The sequence below is a fragment of the Salarias fasciatus genome, chromosome 2, assembly GCF_902148845.1.
Source record: "Salarias fasciatus chromosome 2, fSalaFa1.1, whole genome shotgun sequence".
Lineage (NCBI taxonomy): Eukaryota > Metazoa > Chordata > Actinopteri > Blenniiformes > Blenniidae > Salarias > Salarias fasciatus.
In genome coordinates, this window is record NC_043746.1 from 5625163 (window position 1) to 5648002 (window position 22840).

The 22840-nt window shown below is 42.3% G+C and overlaps 2 protein-coding genes across 2 annotated transcripts; both read right to left on the reverse strand.

Annotated features, from left to right (window-relative positions):
• Nucleotides 1-5803: 5803 nt before the first annotated feature.
• Nucleotides 5804-9867, reverse strand: fnta (farnesyltransferase, CAAX box, subunit alpha). The gene is made up of 9 exons (XM_030107784.1): nt 9695-9867; nt 8616-8701; nt 8406-8520; nt 8050-8154; nt 7836-7962; nt 7545-7693; nt 7352-7414; nt 6826-7018; nt 5804-6736 (listed from the first exon to the last, which is right to left on the reverse strand). Exons 1-9 carry the CDS (start codon nt 9820-9822, stop codon nt 6569-6571), a joined length of 1134 nt encoding a protein of 377 aa, XP_029963644.1. The 5' UTR covers nt 9823-9867; the 3' UTR covers nt 5804-6568.
• Nucleotides 9868-12586: 2719 nt separating this feature from the next.
• Nucleotides 12587-22459, reverse strand: aup1 (AUP1 lipid droplet regulating VLDL assembly factor). Its single transcript, XM_030107771.1, has 12 exons — nt 22263-22459; nt 18668-18805; nt 18039-18189; nt 17497-17684; nt 16567-16639; nt 16137-16210; nt 15754-15820; nt 15291-15393; nt 15038-15175; nt 14781-14920; nt 13549-13637; nt 12587-12952 (listed from the first exon to the last, which is right to left on the reverse strand). Exons 1-12 carry the CDS (start codon nt 22301-22303, stop codon nt 12907-12909), a joined length of 1248 nt encoding a protein of 415 aa, XP_029963631.1. The 5' UTR covers nt 22304-22459; the 3' UTR covers nt 12587-12906.
• Nucleotides 22460-22840: the final 381 nt, after the last annotated feature.

Here is a 22840-nt window from a genome sequence, read left to right on the forward strand (position 1 = left end):
GGGATCAATACCGAGGCTGCACACCTGTCTGACTGGAGACGGGGGCTGCTGGAGCCCCAGAGGGTCATCTGAAGTCAGCATCTCTCCGATAATCATGCATCAGACACTCCTGTGTCATCCCGCTGCTTTCTGCTGCTTTCTCAGTGCAGCCGATCACGTGATCCACATGTCTGATCCGGCTCAAGGTTGACCTTCCTGATTCAGTCTGTGCTGTTGTTGGCTGGGAGACGCCCACAGAGCTGACCCACCCATAGTGGGAATCAAGCTTACTGTCCAAAGGTCTGGGCCAACAGTTCTTAAACTCCACAAGTATTTCTCTCTTTTCACTCTCAACATTTCAAGACAAGTCAAATGTCATCGCTCTGTTTGCACTTTAAAAACATTCGGAATATGTTAGAGCCTGTATTTTAGTGAAATCAGCCCAGAATGGACTTGTCCTTCACTCTGTGTTGGGATGAATTTCAGCCCCTGGAGAAATCAGTTGACGGCAATGGCATCAATGCTGATTTCTCCCTGGATAAATGAAGCGAAAACTCTGAGAAAAGACAATTCTTTGTGTGTTTATGAGTACATTTCTATGAGATGAACATAAATGGAGAAGAAGACTTGAACATTCAGGAGATTCGCCCACTGTGATGAGCACAATAGTGAACCTGAAACACTGATAACAAAGCAGCAACTCTTTGTTCATGACGTTTTCTCTTAAACATATTCCAAGTTACTGTGAAAAATAGAACCAAGCAGCAGAAATCTCCTTTAAACAGACACTTTTCATGTTGAACTCTGGGCCCATTTTTAAAACCTTTCACCCTGACTACAGAAGTAACTGTGGTGGGAGTGAAGGGTCTTTGAAAACACAGAAGTTACAGGATTTTCTAAAGTTGTACAGTGTTTGCCGTGTTCATCTTCTTAAGCTAAAAATCCACCTGCATTACTTTTACTCCATATAATTATCTCTTGAGCAAAAATGTAAAGAAAAAAACTAGATCAGTGTAATTTTAAGTTAAAGTTCAGGTTTATGTTAAATACACAATGTTTTCATTGGATTATAATATTTAGAGTAACTTTTTCCTTTAAAGATACAGCGTGTAATGCCAGCTTTGTACTCTAGGTGGCAGCAGTAAGTAAATTGATTCTCACACACTGATCCTATTTTATGATTTTTGATGTTGGAATCTGCTGTTGATGATTCTTCTGGTCTTGAAATGAAGCAACAGAGTGTCAGAGACTCGCTGCACCGCCTTGTGGAAGGATCTGGTAATGCATGACTGATTGGAGTGTTCTCAGCTGGGTAGCTTTTGAACTCCAGTAGATTTCTCTTCAAAAATGTGATTAAATTTTAGATTGGTTTTGAGCGTTTTCGACTTGAAGTGCTACAAATTGTCTGTTTGAAGTTGTGTTTGGATTGTTCTCTTTGAATGGCCAGCGTTATCCCGTCATCACGACCCTCTCAGGAGTTACTTTCACCACAGTGAAATTTTCATCTAAATCAAAAGTCACTTTAAACTTTCCCTCTGGGTTTTCAAATTTGCACCATTTCATGTAATAATAGACTTCATTGCTCAACTAGATATATTTTTAATTGGTTTCCATGAAGTGCCTTTTAATCAAAACTATATTTTTCAAAGATTAAAAAAAGTAAAAGGGCACCAAGTTCGGGAGCTGGGAAATAGGTTCAAATCATAAATACTAATGACAGTTCATGCTGAAGCAGTGTCTTCCGATTCACTCTCCTGCTCACTTTATTCTGTTACGCCTAAAAAAATTGAAGTCAATTACAAATCAGCCTTCAGGCTCTGAATGGCTGCTCTGGAAAGAGTAGATGTAGAAACATGATTAATACTTTAAATGTACAATTGTACTGCATTCCCAACCGTAAATGTGCCTGCTATGCTGTGCCTTTAAATGAGATTGATAATGGTGTATTTTCAAGTGATTATGAATATATAGTCTTTAAGATTAAAAATATATATATCTCTTTCAACGAGATGATGATAACGGTAATGATGGTGGTCATCACACCGTTATGAGGGTCATTAGTGAGAAGGAGGAAAGCTTCAGGGTAAACAGACAGTCCACTGAAGGGGGGGAACATATGGCCCATGAGTCAAAACTGGTCCGCCAGAGGGTTCATTCAGGCCATTATGATGAGACTGCTCAGTGTGAAATGTTCAGGGAGTCACAGTGTTTCAGAGAGAGTAGCAGACAGGAGAAAAGGCTGAGACCAGAGTCAACGATCGGCCGGGGTAAAAGCACGAGCAAGAGATACAACAAATGTCATGGAAAAACAGGGAAGGGATCAACAGGTTGCTGTACAGGAGATACAGAAACCGAACAGACAAACGAGGATAAAGGGACCGACGAGACCAAGTCTATCAGTGAAAACGTAAAACTGAAATGACTTTTCGATCGTCCGTTTACACGACAGCAGAGCGAAGAGCCTCTAGAAATTAAACTTTTTAAAAATGACTCTCATGGTGAGCAGTCATGTGATCAGTGATTTTAAGGTTCTTTTACAGAGAAAAACACAAAAATTCAACATAAGCAGCATACAGATACAGTGATAAGAAGAAATGCCTTCTCACAGGAAGAAACCTGCAGAACCAGACTCAGAGGAGACTTTCTGTAGAATACGTCACATAACCAGCCCAACAACACCAAACCAGTGTGACTTTTCATCTGGAATATAAGTTGTGCTATGAAATGGCCTGTTTTTCAAATGGAAACTGATGAGCGATATCAAACCAGTTCTGTAAATTTCCCACTTTTTCCCTGAAAGTCTCCCAGTTTCCCACCTTTCCCGGTTACTTCCTGATTGCACCGTCATTTGTATTTGCTTTTTCTCTGGACATATTTTAGGAAAACACAGGCAGCAGATTGTCAGTGCTGAAACGGTGTGGGCACAGGTGGGTGAGAGCTTACACTCATCAGATCAGTGAAAGACGGCCGGCTCCAAACTGACGGCGGCAGAAAAAGGAAATTATGGGGTGTGCTCCTCTCTCCTGCTCAACAGCACATAAACAAGGGAAAATATCATCTTTGTGTGGTGCGTAGGATCTGCTTTCACCCTTCCTGCATACTAATGACAACAGAGACAAAAACATTTGTATTCACGAGCCTGCTCAAACAGCCAAACTGCTAGAAAAGCCGTCCAGCATTTTTTATGAAAATCATTAGCATTAAATTCCTTAAGCCACTTTTAAGATCCACATCTCTTATGTGGGGATTATACTCGGTGTGTCACAGTGAGCCGAGCCGTCTTAATGCATGTATGGATCAGTGTGCTCATTAATTCATATAGTTCGTGACAAACACCTCTCTCTGGCATTTCTCTACACACACTCCCCAGGCATCACACACTTTGGTTTATTATTAATGAATCCTCTTACTAATTTATTATGATCATTTACATTTCTTCTTCTCTAATGTATCCAAAGGGCTAATGCTTTCCATTTATTTCCACTGGAAAATGTAAACAGAATCACTTCCAGGGGACTTTGACGTTTTCTCTCCACGTCTCAGACGGAGGAATCAAACTGCTTCAGCATGTCTGCCTGAGCTGCGACCTCCGCACACACACCAGAAAGACAAATACATAAAAACTAGATGTGTTTGTGCCGCTTCATTCTCACAGAAGAGAAATCTGCAGGCAAACTAAACCTCAACCAGATTCTCGTTGTCCGTAAGCTGCAGAGCTGCTGTCTCTCTTCCCTGCTTTGTTTCATTGTATTTCTGGTCTTTCCTGTAAAGCACTGCAGATTACTTTGCTTTGTTGTTAAAATATCATTTAGAAGTTCACAGTTAATGAACTATTCTTTTTAAACATGAAAAACCTGAAATCTGAATAACAGAACAGTAAATTCAACATTGTTGCGCCTCAGTTCTTCACAACCATCATGAATTTTCATTATGTTGATAATTACATCTTCAAAGACATAAAACATTTGGCCACATGTAGCTGGAAGTTAAAAAAAAAGCAGTTTATGATCAGAATAACTTCTCAAGTTCCAGGAATGATCTTTAATGTGGACACATTTCTCTATCTGCCTTCAGTTTTTTGCTTCCTCAGCATATCTGTCTGAAGGAGGCCGGTTTTTTGGGGGACTGAGAGGAAACCTTGGAAAGCAGCGCCATGTGACGGCCTCGTCTCTTCCAGAGTGTTAAAACAGCAGGCGGCTGACAGAAATGTCAGGCCTGTTTGCAAACTTCCTGTCGCCTCCTCTTGTTTACTTTCTGATGCTGCGCAGTGGAAACATGAGCCGAGGAGCCTGCGGGCGCTGAACAAACATGTGGCTCACGTCTGGATAAACACACGGACCCTCGGAGGACTTTCCACCGGTGAGAAGAGACAGATGTCTCTGCACCAGGAGGCTCCTGCCGGTGTCCCGCCGGACGTGGCGGCTCGGGCCTCCGCGATCGCCGCCGTCATTTCAGGTACGTGGAGAGCAGGAAGCGAGGCCCGGCGTTCGGCTGCAGCTTCCTGCCTTCATGCAGTCTTCCCTGGTGCCCAGGCGCTTTGTTTGGACTTGTGCTGGCTTTAATTAGTTTTTTAATTACTCGGTGTCTGGACCAACAGGCGTCTCTTCCGGACTCCCCCCACCAGGGAGCACTGCAGGCAGCTGATGGGTTGGGTTTGATCAGTGGACTGAAGGCTCTCCGACTGCAGCTCCTCACTCAAACTGATCCAAACTCACCCTTCTCTTTTCATCTGCTGCTCTAGACCCCAGCTTTAGGACATCACGAGCTCGCCTTTCCCATCAGTGACCTTTGACCCCATCCAGGCTGACACATCACTACATGTGCTACCAGTTACTGAAGGTTGTTAGTACTTCGTTACAGTTAAAGTGACTGATCTAAACACTGTGGCGTTGGAGCCTCTGAGACATAATACTCCAGAAGTGTCTGCTGCCCCCTGGAGGCGACCCGCACCTCACTGTGACACCCTGAAAACCTGGACGGCAAACTTTAATGGTAAGTTCAGTTGGATGAATAAAGTTAGTTTTTTTTCCTATTTTATTCATTTAAAACAGTTCTTTCTCTGAACTCACCGACAGTGAGCAACTTTAAGTTATCTGGATAAGATTAGATTAACTCAAACATCATCTAAATGGTTTGTTTTCACCATCACAGCAGACTGTTGACCTTTACTCACAGCACCTTGCTTAATCTAATTAAAAGCACTCTGGTTTAAATGCTGTTTGAGGCTGGGTATGAATGAAACATGAGTTAACTATAGGTCATTAAAATGCAAACCATTTACTTCACAGCAGTGGAAATTAGTGTGATAAAGTCATCTGGTTGCAGATTTAGAGTCACTGTTTCTCATAAAACACATGGTTCTGAACTGTGGGAGGAAAGCATAGAAGAAATTCTATCCACAAACATGAAGAACGTGCAAACTGCACACAAAAAAGCCACTTCTGCAACAATTTGGCAAAAATTTTGATCCTATTAGATCCTGAACTTTGTTGATCAGTTATGTAAATAGCACTGAATCAGCTGAGGAAACTAAATATCAAAGTGTCACGATGGTGTCACGACTAAAGATGACGACAATCTGACGGTCCTCGAGGCCAAAAAGAGAAAAGCGCGCAGCCCCACTCCGGCTTGAAGCAGCTCCACAAGCTGTAATTACCCTCTACTGGAACAGCGGCCGCCCGCTTCGGGCCTGCAAGTACAACCAGCTGCATCCAGTGGAGGAAATCCATCTCTCTGCTCAGAGGGAGTCCAGGCTGCGTGCACGTGTGTGCACAGTAAACTCTCTAAAGAGCTGTGACGGTGTGAGTCATTGATCAGGCCGCGGTGGCGTCTCTCCAGTACTTTATTGCCAGTGGACAAAAAAAAAAACAAAAAAAACAAACTGACATCAGTATGGCTTCAGACCGTTTCCTCTCTGTTCATTCAGTCAGTAAATAAATCCACCGATTAGATCTACTGGCAGATTTAAACAGTATAGAAGGCGGATGTTTGTGGAATTAAGTGAAAAGTGAGTCTGAATCCAGTTGAAGTTCATGCAGAGTTATAATCAATATAAACTAAATTATTAAAGGCTGATGTTGGAAAGCAATGCAATTTGAAATGTGTGTTTCTGGTAAATTGATTCAAAGCGAGGGGCGGCTCGTTTCAGATTTGATTTTAGCTGCATGTGCTTTACCCTCCAACTGCTGACTGGCAGAATTGATGACCTGAAGCGGACGCTCAATCATGAAACCTGAGCAGAGAGCGGGATTCTCGGTTTCCTCTGAGCAGATCTCGACCTCACCAGGACTGAAGTCGGCGCGCGAAGTGCGAACACAGTCAGAGAGGTGGGCCAGTAAACGTGACAGACGCTGAGAGGGTAAAAAAAAAAAAGATTTTTAATGGAGCGGGAGTGATCCAGATGTGTAACACAGCTGCAGTGGTTATTCAGGCTGCCACAGCTCTCTGTAGTTTCTGGAACAAACTTGCACGGACTTGGTGAGAGACACGTCAGTTATTCCTCCAAACATCAACTGATATACATTATAACACAGTAATGACTCTCCGCCGGCGCCCCCTGCTGACGGGGAGCGTTCCGAGTCTTGGCGGTCTAGCTGACCTCCTGCGGTTCTGATGCCGGCGCCGGTTCCTGCGGACTTTCTGCCTCCGGTTCTTCAGACGGACCGCCGTCTCCGAACTTGCTCTTTAAAGAACGTCCCAAAAACTGCCAGTACTCCTTCCGAATGGTGTCCTTCTCCTCCGCCAGAAGTTTGCAAATCTTTTTAAAAGAGGGAGAACGGAGAGCGGCTGCTTTAACGAGGCGAAGACAGATTCTGACTCATGCACGCTGGTCTGCATTAGACTTACTTCTAGAGCCTTTCTGAGGGTTTCCTTCTGCTCCTCGCCCTCGCCGTCGGCGCTCTGGACGCCGTTCTCCAGAGCGTCCTCGTAGCAATCGAACAGGAAAGCCAGAAGGTACGGCGAGCAGTGAGTCTCCTTCAGCTGCAGGATGCTCTGCAGCAGGCCCGGCTGGGACGACAAGCCTCTGTCCTGCAGCATCCTGGAGGACATGAGAGGATCCCGTCAGCCAGCGCCTCCGTCTTTAACATTCAACTCTCCACCTGGTCTCACTTAGTGGCAGTTCGATTGAACTCTACATCACTTCAATCTGGCAGTATTTCTTAAAGACATTTATTTTTGTCAGTCACCGTGTGACCTAAGAAAGCTTTTAGATGGAAAAGAAGGAGGTGATACAGACGCAAAACCAGGATTTTTACTAGAAAGTGAGTTTCTGAATGGCACTCCAATCCATTCACACATCAAATAAAATCTGACCGTTTTTAACAGCGAGTGACAAACTTCCTGTGATCCGCGGTGTGTTTTCACAGCTCACCCTTTCAAATAATTCCAGGCGCTTTCGTTGTGAGGAGCCTTCTTGATCTGGCTCAGACAATACCTGACAGAAGGAGAGGGAGGGATGAGTCGAAGCGTTCAACAGAACAAAGCGGTGAGGACGACTCTGCTTTCGACCAGATCAGCCGGTCGCTTCTAATCAGGTACAAAAGAGCCGCTGAGCAAAAACTTACTGAATCTCTCTCTCCACCACGGCGGGGTCAGAGAAGCCTGTGGTGTGAGAAATCACAAAATGCCTCTGATTCCACGCCGAGTTGTTCCTCACGTCTTCTTCTAAAAGACTTTGCACAAACTCCAGCTCTCCGTCCCACAGTTTGTACTCCTGCAGGTGGGATCAGACGGTGTGTAGTAAATGACACGAACACACACACAGCAGAGAAGGCGTGTATCTGGCAGAGCGGCTGCAGAGCCGTGGGCAGAGCTCCGGATCTTCTTCTTTGGTGTTAAAGCCAACAGGCGCCTACCTGGATGACCCACTGTCTGTGCTGCCAGGCGTGGTAGTTCTTGGCATCCTGGCTGAGGATGTCGGCGATGAACTCCAGCTCCTCCGAGGGGTCGTTCAGCCACTCCACCACCATACGTCTGTGATGCCTGGAAGAGCGGCGTCCGAACCTCCAGTCACTCAGATCTCCAGCATCGCCTGTGACACGCTAAGCCTGACGCTCTGCCGGCACTCACCACACTTGGTAGTTTTTGGGCTGCTCCTCAATGATGGCGGTAATGTACCTCATCTCCTCCCTCAGGTCCTTCGACAGGGCTTGCAGCAGGACTCGCCGGTAGTGCCTGTAAAATAATCCCAAAACTCAGCGTTAAAGAGGAGACGTTAGCACAAGTAGTTAATTTCCAAAGCCCACAGAAGAATCTTTAACATAATCAGTTACTTCATTTTATGGTTTTCATCATCAGCCTCAACCTTCAACATGTAAATGATTTCTCAAGACCAACACCTCCCATCAGAGATCACTCTGCCGTGCTTTCTCCGTCATGTTCTGACAGCGATTTCTCACTTAACGCTGATAAAAAACTGCGCTCACCAAACTGTGTAGTTTGCAGCATTAAGGTCGATGGCATCTGCCGTCAAGGCAAAAGCTCGGTCGCTTCTTTCGTCGTTCTTCAGGAGAGCACGGAAGTAGTCATAAACATCGGAGACTATTGACAGAAACACATGAAGTCCGTCATTAGATTCTTCCAAGGCTGAAGCGTTTTGGCAACTGAGTTGTTCCTAATTAACTATTATTTCTTACACTTTTCTGAGTAGGCGATCTTCACGACAGGATTCGGTCCATCGTCCTGTGGAACGGGCTCCAGGTCCGCCCACTCTTTCCTGTCCCTGCAACACAAACAACAGGCGTTTATTCTTCAAACTGCAGGTATATCCAACATGCAAAGGAATTTGGTCTGTGATGCATCTCTTACATTATGTTGGTAACATTACATCCTTTGATTAATTATGTTCCCAATTTAACATAGGTAACCGAAGACCATACAATAATGCTATGAAAGCAATCCCAAGGTCTATTACTATGTCGTCTCATATTTGCTTCAAAATAATGTAAACAAATTTATTCCCTTACTTTCTGGGCAACTGTCAAAGTAGCAATTCTGATAAACTTCTGAACTGCACAATAACACAAAATTTCAATAAATAACAACACATAGATTCATCTAACAGAGTCTCAATTGTGCAATTCTGTAGAAAAAAAGAAACCAAAACCACTGAATGGAATGTAAAGCTCTGCTGAACTATCGAGGGAGAGATGGAATTTTGATTACAACAGTTGTTTTAATCGGAACATAGAAAATTTAAAAAAATAAAATAAAAAAAAACTGTTCCATATCTACTTTTTGTAAATTGTCATTTTGTAAAACTTTTAAAAGGGTTTATCCTCTTCACCTATGACTCAAAACTAGCTACAACTACTGTACCACTAATCTTTTACACTAATTCTGGTTCTTCCAAGTTGAAATTGCTGCGATAATGGCAAGCCTGGTGTAACACGTTAAAATATGGTTTATATGATGTGTAATAATACAATACTGTGTATTAACATAATAATTTTAGAAAAGAAAGAAAACAGAAACTTGGAGGTTGAACTCTCATGTTAGCACAACGCTAATCCTGTACATAATCCTGTTAACAGTTCTAAATCGTTGACTTTCAACTGAAAAAACACGGTTGTTCGTATTTTCTGACACACTTTAATCAAACGAGCGCTTCGCTGAATCTGTGAAGTTATACAGTAATATGAGCAGATTCGGTGTTCATAAGGGAGAAGAAGCTACCGAGGCTAACTTAGCCTCTGAGAGGGGAGCCACACACGACCTGTAAAAGATGTATCGAGTCGGGTCGACGCCGTAGTCGTTCTGGAGACTGTCCTCCGCCTCTACATCAAACTCCTTGTCTTCTTTGACTTCTCCTGACTCGTTTGCAGCCTCCTCCGCGGATGACATGGCTAGCAGGCTACTTCCACCGGAGCTCTGGTTCCTTCCTGAAGCTCGGAACTGACTGACGGCTCATCCGGTGGGGCGGACTGACGCGTTCACGGACCGTCGGGAGTAATGGCTCTCTATCAAATTCTTTTCCTTTAGATAAAAGAGCATTCACCATTAGCTTGTATAAAATAAAACATGCGGTATTATATTGGATTATTATGTTAAAGTCCACACATTTGTCCTAGGAGAACTGCTCATAACGTGCGTGGTTAATACACATCTTGAGATGGAACATTCGCGGTCCAGATAATGTGGATTGAAACAGTACTTTAAAGCTCGGATTTTCCAGTTGCCACGTTAGTTTCAATAAAGGTCCCATTATGACGTTATTCATATGGATATGAATTCATAACATTTATAAGAACATAGTTTTACACACCGTAGAATTAACATATTATTGTGCTACTTTTCTCTTGCTTTGTTCTGACAGCTCATTTTGTTTTTGATACTACCAGCTGTATTAACATTTTTGCAACAGACCACAGTAGTATTAGCATCTATGTGACATGAAATATCAGATCAGACAATGAATTACTACTCCTGGAAAATGTCTGTATGTTTGTCAATTAAAGGATTATTAAAAAAAAAAAAAAAAGAAAAGAAAAGAAAAGAGAAAGACATGTTGATCCATCACTTATTGGGGGTACCAGAACTATTAGTGTAAAAATAATAGTCTGGATTTTCAGCTCCACGGCTCCTCTTAAGCCACTCTTTCGGGTCAGGACCCCCGTCTCGAAAACAACCAGAGTAGCTGGTCATCAAATGGACATGAAATGACTGACGAGCAGCAAAAATGCATCTGTATTGAAAAATAAACCCCAAAGAACATTTTGTCTTCTTTTTATTATTTTTTAAATTTTCAAAACAGGAAAAAAAAGTGAAGTGTAATAGATTAAGTTAACTTCCATTTGTTTCAAATGAAACGAGCAAAGAGAAAGAAATATACAACAAAATCAGAAACCTGCAGCTGGTCACAGCACCATTTCACCACTTCATATGTTACAGATAGAAAAAAAAAGTGACAAAAACACTTTTCCATGTTCTTTCTAGAACCACCTGTTTACTATCTGTAGCTGCAGGCTGTAAAACTCCATGAACGAGTCCATTTCACAACATAATTTCAATGTTGTCATAATAAGATTTTTATTTTCTAAAGGTGATATTAATCATTATCAATCTTCATGACATACATGTCTTATTTTAGCCTATTTATTTTTATTGCAATATAATATTGCAGATAATATTATCCTAATAATGCTTACTTTGATCTTGTGCTTGCACGTCTTCTTCATTACCGTCCTTGCTCTGTTCATCAATGGCCTGCAGGTCACTGTTCCAGCCTCGTAGATTCTCCCTGCACACGATCTCCTTCTCCCATAGAGGCGAAACATCAGCGTCTCCAAGTGGAGTTTGGAGAAAAATTCATAGTGCACAAATATGGAGTAAAAATACAGAGTTAAAACTGTGCCTAAACCTCACAAACACACAACACTCACACTGAACAATTCACAGACTCAGTGTGGTTTGCAAATGCAAAACATCATCATGCCCCTCCCACCTAGGAACACACTTCAGCTGTCCACCTTCATTCCTCTTGGAGACTTTAAATTACTGACATTATTTATTTATTTTTGTCATTCCTCCAGAAGCAGCCACTTTGCCCAGTTCAGTCGTCCAGTCCTGAGAAGCAGGTCGTCTACATTTCTTTATGATCTCTTCATGTTCACAGTTTGTGTCCGGAGTTTCACTGACTCTGGGAAACTGGACAGCACGGGACTGTCTCCCAAAACAGAGTTCTGGACAGAACACAAACTACATGAACAAAGCATGACGAACCTTCCTCCAACAGTGACTAATCCAGGGCCTTGACCATAGAACATGAGTCAGTGGACCTTCATCCTGACCACACTCCCAGCAGGCAGCTCTGTCCTTCAGCCCAACTTAACTTCCAGTAATTTCTAAAGGGGGAGGTTGAAGCAGATAGTGAATCCCAGGAATACAGTTCATTTTGACAACATGAACTTTACCCCATAAAGACAAGTATAGTGATGACCATCGCTTTACATCAACACCTAACTTCTCTATGAGGGTCAAAGTTCACTGTGATGATATCAACCAAGGCGTTGGGGAAGAGAATACCAAGGTTTCTCATCCCCTGCTTGGGCCACCTGAATCCACCAGCCTTAAATCCTGAGAACCTCGAAAAGGTTTTCAGTGAACTTAGCAGAGATGGCACTGAACTCTGACACCAGCACAAGAATATAGTCCTGTTCAGAAACAATTTGGACAGAACCGTCATAAAAGACTCCTGGGAAGCTTCTGAATTATAAATACCTTGTAGTATTTGGCTCCCTCCTGTGGCAGGTTTAGGTAATTGTTAGACCTGGAGGAAAAACTGCATTTCTCTAATTGACCATGCAGCCATTTATCTTTTCTCGACCACTTGTGGAGTTTTGTGTTTTGGAGAATGTAAAAGAAAAACTTGCAAACGCCACTCAGACAGGTCATGCACAACCCTCTTGAGAGCAGGACACTGCTGTGTGGCCTAAATATAATGATTTAAAATACAAAGTGGAGCACAAATTTTTATTTTTTTGGGCCACCCATTCTTTAAACCGTCTACACAATTGTGGAATACTTAGCGCCACAGTCACCACCACAAACACCTCGAAGACACAAGAAAGAGCAAATCTCACACGTGATTGAAACAAGGTCTTGAAAGCAAGGTCAAGCTGAACTTTATTTTCATCGACAACTCTGGACATTATAAAAATAAATAGATGATTCACAGTCAGTGGATCATAATACAAACTGTTATCAAAATCATGTGTCGGCCAGAATGAAGAATGAAATACATGCATAATCACCATTCCTTGAACTTATACATGTTCTGAATACTTGTCACCAACAAAATCTGTGTGTGGGGGGGGGTTTCTGACATGACTGCTGGAGAGGATAGAAAATCATCCTTAAAATTAGATCGCTATGCAAATTGACTATGCTTCCGACAAGCTTTCCATGATGGCTTGACCTGAAGTGTGCTCAGTGACTGTCCTCATGATCCAGCCCGTGTTTTTCGATGTAGCGTCTAGAAGAGAGAAAGCAGAATCGACTGCGTTTTAGTCATTTATCTCACTTCAGCTGCACAAACACACGGACATGAAAAAAAAAACAGGGTCTCCAAAGCATCCTGTTTCTGATTGGCTCTGCCTCTGACCACCACTTCATTTTATTCAAAACACAACACAATCCTTTATTTCTGAGTTTAATGGCAGATGTTTTGAGCGACAGGCTGGATTTCACTCTGTGGGCTCTGAACTGCTTTTTACATAAAACTGCTTGTTGCTGCTTTGCAGCAGCGTGTTATCAGTACTGAGCAACAGCGACGGCCCGGGAAACACATCCAGAGCAGATCTCAGATGAAATGAATACTGCATGACTGTTGACTCCTGCACGGCGGCAGGATGTTGTGCTTCATGAGATGGCTCGAGCTGCTCTCAGAGGCGTCGGGTTAGCATGAACAGGACGGACGAGGAGCGTCAGGAGGGACCCAGAGACACCTGACTTACCGTTGGGTGATTAAAGGCAATGCTATATGTTCCTCTTTGTGTGAAATGTATTTTTAATATTGTAAATAAACGTGTCATTATTAGATTCTTACTCAAAATGACTCAATAAAAATACCTTCGTGCGAAGTTATACAGCGCTTCTTTTCTTTCTTGAAGAGACAGATGTCTGTCAGCTGGTGATTTCCCAAACGTTTTGGCAGCAGACTATGGAAGAAAGGAAAAAGTCAATTAATTAAAAAAGCAGTTGAATACATATTAATGTGCTACACTGATAACTTAAGTGATTATATTTGATTCTTCAGCAACAGCACATGCTCACTTCTGGGAGATCTATCGATCAACCTTAACATTATGACCACGGACGGACGAAGTGAATAAGACTACCAGGATCTAAACACGTGTGATAAGAGTCGGGTTGTAATGGCCAGAGCAGCGCTGAAACCATCAATCAAAAGTGGTTCCATTAAACAGAAAGAAGGAAAATGGTAACAGGGTCCAGAACAAAAACTGCTGCAGATTGTAAAGTTGGTTCTGAAAGGACCGCCAACAAAGCAGCAGAGGCAGCGCAATGCTTCAGGGGAAGTTCTGCTGTGAAACCTGGAGTTCTGTTGTCAGTGAATGTCACAAAACCTCTAACTTAATGGTATAATGGACGATGTTTTAGCCAATGAATGGCGTGATGCGAGTCTCAACTATTGGTCCTCCAACATGTCAATCACGCTGGAGACATGCTTGCGTCACGCCGTCAAGCAGCTCGTAGGAGCAGCAGAGCAGGTAGGACGGTCTGGCGCATGAGCGTTTTTCCAAAAAGCAAGTAACAGACGTTTGGCTTCCAATTTTTCGAGAAAATGGTCCATTATACCTTAAATACTAGTTACAGACCAAGTACCCCACAAATATTCCCAGATCACATCTGAAGGGTTATTTGCCACAGGGCAGCGTGCACAAGGCTGCCAATATGTCAGTTGATCAGTGTACAGTAAGTCAAGTTCGTTAGTGTTCTGTATGTGAAAGAAATGAGAAAAGGTGATGAGACTTGTTTGCTGATCCCAGTCAGCCTCAGTGTCTCCTCTCCCACTGTGCTGTGAAAGTGAAGCAGCTACTGGTGTGTGTACAACGCACAACTTTATGCAACACGGGCGCCTGGCATTCCAGAGAGCTTCAAAAGTCATGCAAAGTCAAAGGTTTTGAGACGGCACACACAGGGCCAGAAGAAAATCATTACAACGAACACAAAAGAAAGTCGCTCAACCACCCAATGAGAAAAATCCTCCACGTGCTGAAATGTTCTGAAAATGAAGCAGGAATGATCATTTCCCCTTTAAGACAGCTGAAAACTTGTCAAACCTTTAAGGTTGTAGCAGAACCAGATGAGTAAGAGCTCGTTCTAGAAGCCCCAAACGTGGACGTCCCTGTTGCTTCAAATCCAGCTTCCTCCTTGTTCTCCAGCAGATTCGTGATGGTGGTGTCAACGCAGTCGGTTTTTGCTGTGAAGAGGAGACATGAGTGTCAGCATGCTGAAAGCGACTGAAAAGATGTGCAGCATATTGGGGAAATGTAATCCAGGGTGTTTGGGTGTGAAGAAGTTGAAAAAAGTGTTTTACCTAAATCCTTTTTGATGACGCTCAGTGGAACATGAGGCAGAACGTCCTTCACCTGCTGAGCCATTTTATCAAGCCTGTGATCGTCTGTGCCCAAACTCTGGACCATGAATCCCAACCCGATGGGTCTAGACGTGACATCTACAAAACACACACACACACACAAAAAAGAATTAAAAAAAGAGTGAGATCAGCTTAAACCTTCAAGAAATTCAAGTGGATCCTCTGCAGAGTGTGAAATGTAAAATGTCCTCACTGGGTGGCGTCTGTGGGACCGTATGTCTTTTCCTCTTGATGTGCTCTGCTTTGTCAGCTTTAGTGATTTTAGTGGAGACCAAGCCAAGTTCACCAGCCAGCACCTCCAGGAGAACACACAAGAAAATTCACCAATCTGACACTGATGAACAATTTGGAAACTACAACACACTCCAGGAACAGGGTAACAGGCTCATAACGACAACTACGTTACGCAAAACTCTAACGTTGTCATTGCACGTTTGCCTAATTGAACCAACTTCACCAGCTGTTTATCGTGTTTGTTTTAAATCATGACTGGCTGGTTTAACTGCATTTATATCTGAATGATGTCTGGTGTTTTCAGAAATGTTCGCTGGAGAGAAAGAAGACCTTGTGTCTATTTAAACTGTGATCAACCTTTTGAAAGGTAAATAGTCCTAAAACTCGGATCAATCGAGTGAGCTGGCAAACACAGTCCGTACCTCCTGGACTTTGTTGGCAAACTCCTGCGTAGACTCGCCCTCCTGTCTGGATACAGATGGGAGCCAACTGGAACGAAAACAGGAAGAAATTTCAATTGCAGCAGCAGAAATGTGGAAAAAGTATCAAGAGACCAGATCAAAAACTGAGTCTGCAAATTTAATTCAAAGCCATTTAAATCAATTTTCATTATTTACTGGCTAAAGTAACGGAGTCCAGGTTATTAGTTCATCGTTTTTAATTTGCATTATCTACAACTAAACACGACCAGCTCAATTCACAACCAAAGCAACACAAACAAAGTAAAATCTGACTGCAAGCATCAAGATTTACCTTCAGAGGGGGGGGAAAAAAGAGAGAAATAATGACATAAATTATTTACTACCTTACATGATACACTGTACACGGAACAAAAAATGTCCACAAGAGCTCCGTTAGCCAGCTGGACTCTGGTGTGCTCTGTGGGGTGAGAAAAGACACGACAGTCAGCGATTACATTTATTATATCGAGTTTGCATTCATGATAACATGTGGAGGCATCCTGCAGACCAAAACTATCCTGTAACTTCTTATAAATCAATAAATAAACAGAAAGCACACAGCGATCTGCTGCATTTTGCTTCCTGGAGCACATCTTTCTTAATCAGCAGTGACTTTCCACAGCTGGTACATGATATACCACTGAAGCGCAGTCACACTGTCACACAGCCACACAGGCAAAATGGATTCCTGCGAATGTTTTGGTTACATAACACACACAAACACATTTCCCTGAACTGTGAACATTTATCTGATTTCAAATTGAATTATATTACCAGAGAAATAAAAGGTCTGGACACTCGTAAGGCCACAGGTTGGATGGATTCGGTCAGTGAGAAAGGCCAAGAACTGAAGAGAGAGAACATTCTGGGTGTTATGGCGTTCATTCTGCATTCTACAAGAAAACTTAAAGAACAAGGTTAACATTTCATAAATAATATAAAAACTCTGATCCCATAAATTACACTATATCTACAAAAAATTAAAAAAATGTATTCTAAATTTCTCAATATGTGTAAAACTGTCAAATGTGCTTCTGCCACATTTTATGAAGTAATTTCAAGTTTCAGGATCCAGAACTTGCATATTGCTGTGTATGTGAACTCTGGGAGCTTTTTAATTTTAAACCCATTCTGACCATGAGAGCTAGGGATCCCAAATCCTGTGAGCAGCAACAGGAAGGGAATGTAAAGGTTAGATTGAAGTAAACAATGTGAAGGTGTGTGACTGCGTCTATTACAAACTCGGTTTTAAATAAAAGCACGGCGGTTCTCTCACCTCCTGCCTTTTCTGCTGATGTTTCTTAATGAAAGACACTGACTCTTGGATGTGAGTTACTTCGCATTAATGATAGGAATGAATCAATTTTGGAGCAGTTTTCATTGCGTTACACTAATTTCCCTCCAACTCCAGGGGGAAATTAGTGGAGAATCAACCGCCAAAGTAATTCATCTCTATCTCAAAGTGTGCTGAAAGAGGAATGATAATTTATGGCTGGCTTCATTAAATCACCGCTTCGCTTTACAACCAAAGTCAGTGGTGTGATGCCAAAACTGTTTCGATGTGCACGGAGGCTCTGGGCTCACAGCAGGTCAAACTTCCAGGTAATGCAGCCCAGACTGTTTCTCCACACAGTACAGAAGTGTGTTTTCCTCAACCAGAAGAACGAGAGCACGAAATCCTCCGACAGAAGTGTTTGGACTTGCCTGAACTTGAGGAGACCAGCACGGCCGTTGGTGGTGTCCTCTTCAGGAAACAGCAGCAAGGGCGCAGTGCCTTCAGTGGCACAGTACCTCTGCAGAGACTCTCCTATCGCACCGTGTCCGGATGCTGAGTGGACCTCCATGAAGCCCCGCGCCCAACACACAAAGCCTGTGGAGCCTTCGAACTGGGGCTGGGGAGCACACGAGAACAACAAGGTCATCCGATCGCTGAAATTAAGAGTCAAATATCAAATACAAAACACAACATGAGTAGTTCCTGACCCTGACTTGATAATCCATTTCTCGTCGATGTTCTGGTCTGTACAGTATAAATCCAGTCACACAGATATTCATCCAGTCATTGTCATCATAACACAGGTTTAAAACCGAGGAGTGTGAGCTGTATTTAACAGTGCTGGCAGCGACTCACACTGACTGGTGCAAGAAGCATGTTGCAATCTTTCCCCGAGGGAAAGCCTGATCAGCTACAGGCACGCAGTGCAGAACAGATTCAGCAAGGACAAAGTGTAAAGTTAAGCACTCACGGTATTGCAGGCAGTCAGGAGGTTGATTATGTTGTGGTCGAACTCTGTCACATGATTGCATATGAAGAGTTTGGTGTTCTTGTCTCTGGAGCGGGGGTTCCTCTGTCGCACATGCATCCCCAGGACCGAGCACATAATTCTCACGATAAATCTGAAGGCAGGCCCGGAGGAGTGGATGTAAACACCAGGCAGCTTAATAATCACACCCAAGGTACACATTGTAATAAGCATCCTAACCCTAAAGTGTAATACATAATCCTCTCCAACTGGAAGAATTAAATCCTGTTTTATGTTTTATTTACATGCATTGTGCAAGGGTCAGTAATGACCTTTAATTACCACAACATTGAAGGAACAACGCATCATACTGATCAGCAATATGTATTTATTAGAGCTTATGATGTTTTCAAATACAACAAAGTGTGAAACTATGACAGAAACCCAAAGATCAACTACCTTTAATGGCATTATAATAAAATCATAAAAACCAATGTTTCCCTGAGATGTTTTCATACTATCTGAAACCCAATTATAACTGGTAACCTTATCATTAATAATGACACCATAAATGCAACTGCTACTGCAGCAACTGATGCCACAACCAGAATGGAGATCACCGCTTTACTTACCTTCTGACAAAACTTTCCGGAAGTGCACAGCTGACCAGGAACACATGCACTCCAACAAAAATCCGTATTAACGTCAAACAGATGCCAACTGGAAAGTAAATCAGCAGGAGCAGAAGAATTACGGCATCTTTGGGAAACCTGCGCAGAGAAAAATAATCAGAGGTTAAAACATTATACTGTAATACACAACAGAGCTTAACAGAGCATGAACAGAGTTGGGTAAAATACCCAGAGAGCAACAGTTCTCTGGGTAACAATACAAGAGGTCAGAGGAGAATGACCACAGTGGTTAGAGATGACACTAGTCCAATAATCAATGTGGTGAGCTACAGCTACAAGCAGATGGTCACCTCAGAATGTGGTAAAACACTCAAAGCATGGACCAAGCGCGCCTTATATCGATGGCTGTGAATACTCCTATTGGTGCCAAGCAGGGCTGCACAATAGCAAACGTATTGATATCCCGATATCAATATTTACAATAGGGATATTCGAAGAGACTGACTGAACTGTGAAAACTGACCTTTTAATGCATGGTGTGTTCATGCAAAAGTACAGTTATTTGGAGGAACAAATCTCAAAGCTAAAGGACATAAACATGATCTACTCCAGTTCTTATATTGATCAAAAATCATACTGTCACACTACTTGCTAAGATTCTTGCATATTCACTAGGGGTGTGCCATCTAAGGCACCTCACGATTCGATTCGATTACGATTCAGGGTGCTACGATTCGATTATTCAACGATTATCACGATATTAATGATAAAACCGATTATCATGATTTTTTGTGCATTTTTTCCCCCCTCACTTAGTGCCCACTTCATACTTTGAAACAATGTACAGCTGTTTCTTGGTATACATAAATCTTTTTTTTTTCCCCTTGTCCTGTTCGGCAGCTGGGGCGGCAATATTGTATGATTGTAGCCTTTTACTATCCGAACAGATTTTAATGTTAGCTGTACATTGTTTCATACTTTGAAACAATGTACAGCTGTTTCTCGGTATACATAAATCAAAGTAATCAAACAAATTCAAAAAAAGTATTTTTTATTGATGTCAAGTGGTCCATCAGCAACCATGGCATAAACTTTGTGCCTGTAGCTGTGGCCTAAAGAGCCAATACAACAAAAGGCTGCCCCTGTTGACAAAAGATCAACAGTTACCTCCCTTAAGTGCAAACAATAGCAGATATGTCATATATGCAGATATATGTGCAATTTGAATTTACTACTTGGCGTGCAGCATATCTAGACACCTACATCTAGATATCTATGTCTATATGTCTAGGCGGTGGTGGGACGTCAGCGGGAGCTACGGGAGCTGCAGTGTTGTTGTGTGCGTGTTTTTTCGACTGCCGATGCTAACGCATGTTTCTGATCCCTGCTCTTGGAATAAACATCGTCACGCTGCCAAACGCCTCTGGACTTCTTTCAGGCATATTACAGAGATAAATGTTTTGGTTGTTTTGTTTACCTCTGAACTGAAAGCTTTGTTTACGGCGCCGCGCCATGCGCAGTACGGCTCATTGTTTCCGGGGCTACATGAGGCTACACGGTGCTTTTTGTTCCAGTGAAGCGTAAAATGGACGAATATCTATTGGATGAATATGTTGTGGACGAGAACTTTGAATGATTTTCTCTTTACCAAAAGCAGCGTTGGCATTTAGCACTAGCTTTTAATCCAGAAGAATGAATCTCACACTCTGTTACTGTAGCTAAAGAGCTAGCTGTCGCCATATTAACCGGTCCGTCACTACAGATGTCCGGGTGGTGCGCAGGAACAATACTTTAGTTCCGCAAGTGGCGTCCGTGCTCCTGGCGTCTAGTTATTATGAAAAATAATCGATTTTAAATATTTATGAATCGTAATCGAATCATTATGTGTCGCATCACGATTAATCTAATAATCGATGTATCAGCACACCTCTAATATTCACCTGATATCAAGCAGACCTAGTGTCGAGGGACATTTATTGTCATTAGTAATAACTGGGCAGGATTCAAACCCAACCGTCCACTTGAACCATGTTGCTAACCATGCTCTGTCTGTCTATGACCACAAATAATGTTCCTCTGATAGCTACGTCCAGCGCAGTAATGAATCCTGTCATAAATTGTGGCAAACAGGCTTCTTAAACATGACAATGACTTCATTGGTCTGAAGCCACTACATGTAAATCCCAGCAGAGCACCGTGGAAATGTGCTTAAGTGGGAGACCAGACGTTGAAACAGACCAGCAGACAAATCTGCAGAAGTTGGATGATTGCTGTCAAGGCAATATGGAGCCAAATCTCAGAGCATCTGGTAGTGAAAAGCAAAGTGTGACTAATGTGGCCAGTCAGTGCATATCATGAACAAAAAAAAACAAAAAACTAGAGTACTCTCGGAGGAATGAGGCTGCAAAACAAACTGCATTGCCATCAAAGACATCTCTTCAACTGTACAACAGTGTGAATAAAGATAGTTTAGTGGATTTTTTCATTTAAAAAAGTAAATTTCACTGTAAAATAACACAAACTTTTAAACTGTAAAAATCCTGTAAGTGATGATATCGCCCTGAAAACATCAGGAAGACTAGTCAAGCAGTGCCCTTATTTTCCTTCATGTGATTTAAACTGAACTTGATGGTTGAAGACTCACTCCCAAACACAAACAGTTTGTGCTGCCATTTCTGGATATCTCATAGTAATCACAAAGGACGCAGCTTTCAGTGTTGACTAAATCTTACTTTGGTAATTGGTTACATTACATAACTTAAGTGAAGAAACGTGGACATTGACCCTACTTTTAAGCTATCTGATAAATCATCAACCACATCATTTAGACAAAATTTTCAAGGGGTTGTTTTGTGTAGCTATACATAATGCACAGTGATGAGACTGAAGCAAGCCCAGCTTGGGAGATCACAGGTTAATGTATTGGTGTTTAATAACAACTGCACAATATTCCTGGGGTGAATGTAAGCATACCTGCAGGTGACTGCAAACTACTGAATCAAAATGCAGAGCCTCATTCAGGAAAACGTCTGCAACAATGGTAGCAAGTTCAGTCCCCCTTTCAACCTCAACTTTCGTTTTTGTCTTTATTACACGTGTCATCTATGGGTTGACTTGCCAGGAAACGTCACTTTTGATTCAAAACGGGCCATAAATCCCCCGTCAGTTAAACATGGACCATTACCACAATATTTGATGAAAATTGAGTTCTATCACGTAAATCTATAGCGAATGATCAATTCGTTCACGCCACGTACGAGTCATTAGTCTTCTTTTGTGGGTATCAAAAGGTGAAAACTTAGTTATTTCTGCTTCGTGAACTGCTATATATTCAAATTAGCTGTTATGTACGATATACAATTACTGTTAGCGTCATAATGTTTTCGTTGAGGAATATTTCGTCGTTTAATGGAATCCTTTCCGTTTATATGCTTCTTGTACATTCGCTAACAACCGTCAGATGTTATGCACTGAATCGATTTATTGAAGCTAAGCTTCCCAAAAAAGGAGTGCTAACGCTGATGTGGCTAATTAGCATTAGCGTCCGATTAACTACACCGTTAGCTCAGCGTTAGCTCGATGCTAACTGACTTACCGACGAAAGTCAAACATGTCTTCAATCCCCCGAGTCTCCATGTCTGCCGCTAAGAATTCAGCCTCAGTCCGTGATATAAACTAGTCATACCGTTCACGGCGGCACTGTCGTCATGTCGCGGTAATTAGCTGGTTAACTATTCCTCCTGTGTGAGGCTTGTGGTGAAACACGTTAGCTTAGCAACAGATGTGCTCATCAGCTAGCAGTGCTAGCCTGTTCCGGAAATAACAATGCGACTTCCGGAAACACTCCTCTGCAGTAAAAGTGTTAATGGCTCAATGTGCTTACAATCCTTGTTAAATCAGTGAAATTGTGCACAATTGTTGCCCCAAAACTCAATATATATGCACTTTGTTATAATACTTTCGGATAGCCTCTACTTATGTGGAAAAATTGTTTTGTGTTTCGTGTTTTATTATGCCAATGTAGTTCTACTAATTTCAAGATAAAAGTCGATTAAAAGTAGAAACAAGCCACAAACAGTAGTTTGTCTCCATCTGGTGTTTGATGTGCACACCAATTTGTGGCATCAGTTTAAACTGTCTGTAGAATTTAAACTGCTTAATGAGATTGAAACT

Bases quoted from the DNA above. Each gene is read 5' to 3' on its own strand.
- fnta (XM_030107784.1), bottom strand. From the start codon at position 9,822: ATGTCATCCGCGGAGGAGGCTGCAAACGAGTCAGGAGAAGTCAAAGAA. The intron at 8,702-9,694 runs GTCGTGTGTGGC...TTTGTGTTGCAG, and splicing joins ACTCGATACATCTTTTACAG to GGACAGGAAAGAGTGGGCGG. The intron at 7,019-7,351 runs GTGAGCTGTGAA...CATGTCCTCCAG, and splicing joins GCCTGGAATTATTTGAAAGG to GATGCTGCAGGACAGAGGCT.
- aup1 (XM_030107771.1), bottom strand. From the start codon at position 22,303: ATGGAGACTCGGGGGATTGAAGACATGTTTGACTTTCGTCG. The intron at 16,211-16,566 runs GTAATATAATTC...CTCACCCCACAG, and splicing joins CCAGACCTTTTATTTCTCTG to AGCACACCAGAGTCCAGCTG. The intron at 15,821-16,136 runs GTAGTAAATAAT...TTTTCGTTCCAG, and splicing joins TGTACAGTGTATCATGTAAG to TTGGCTCCCATCTGTATCCA.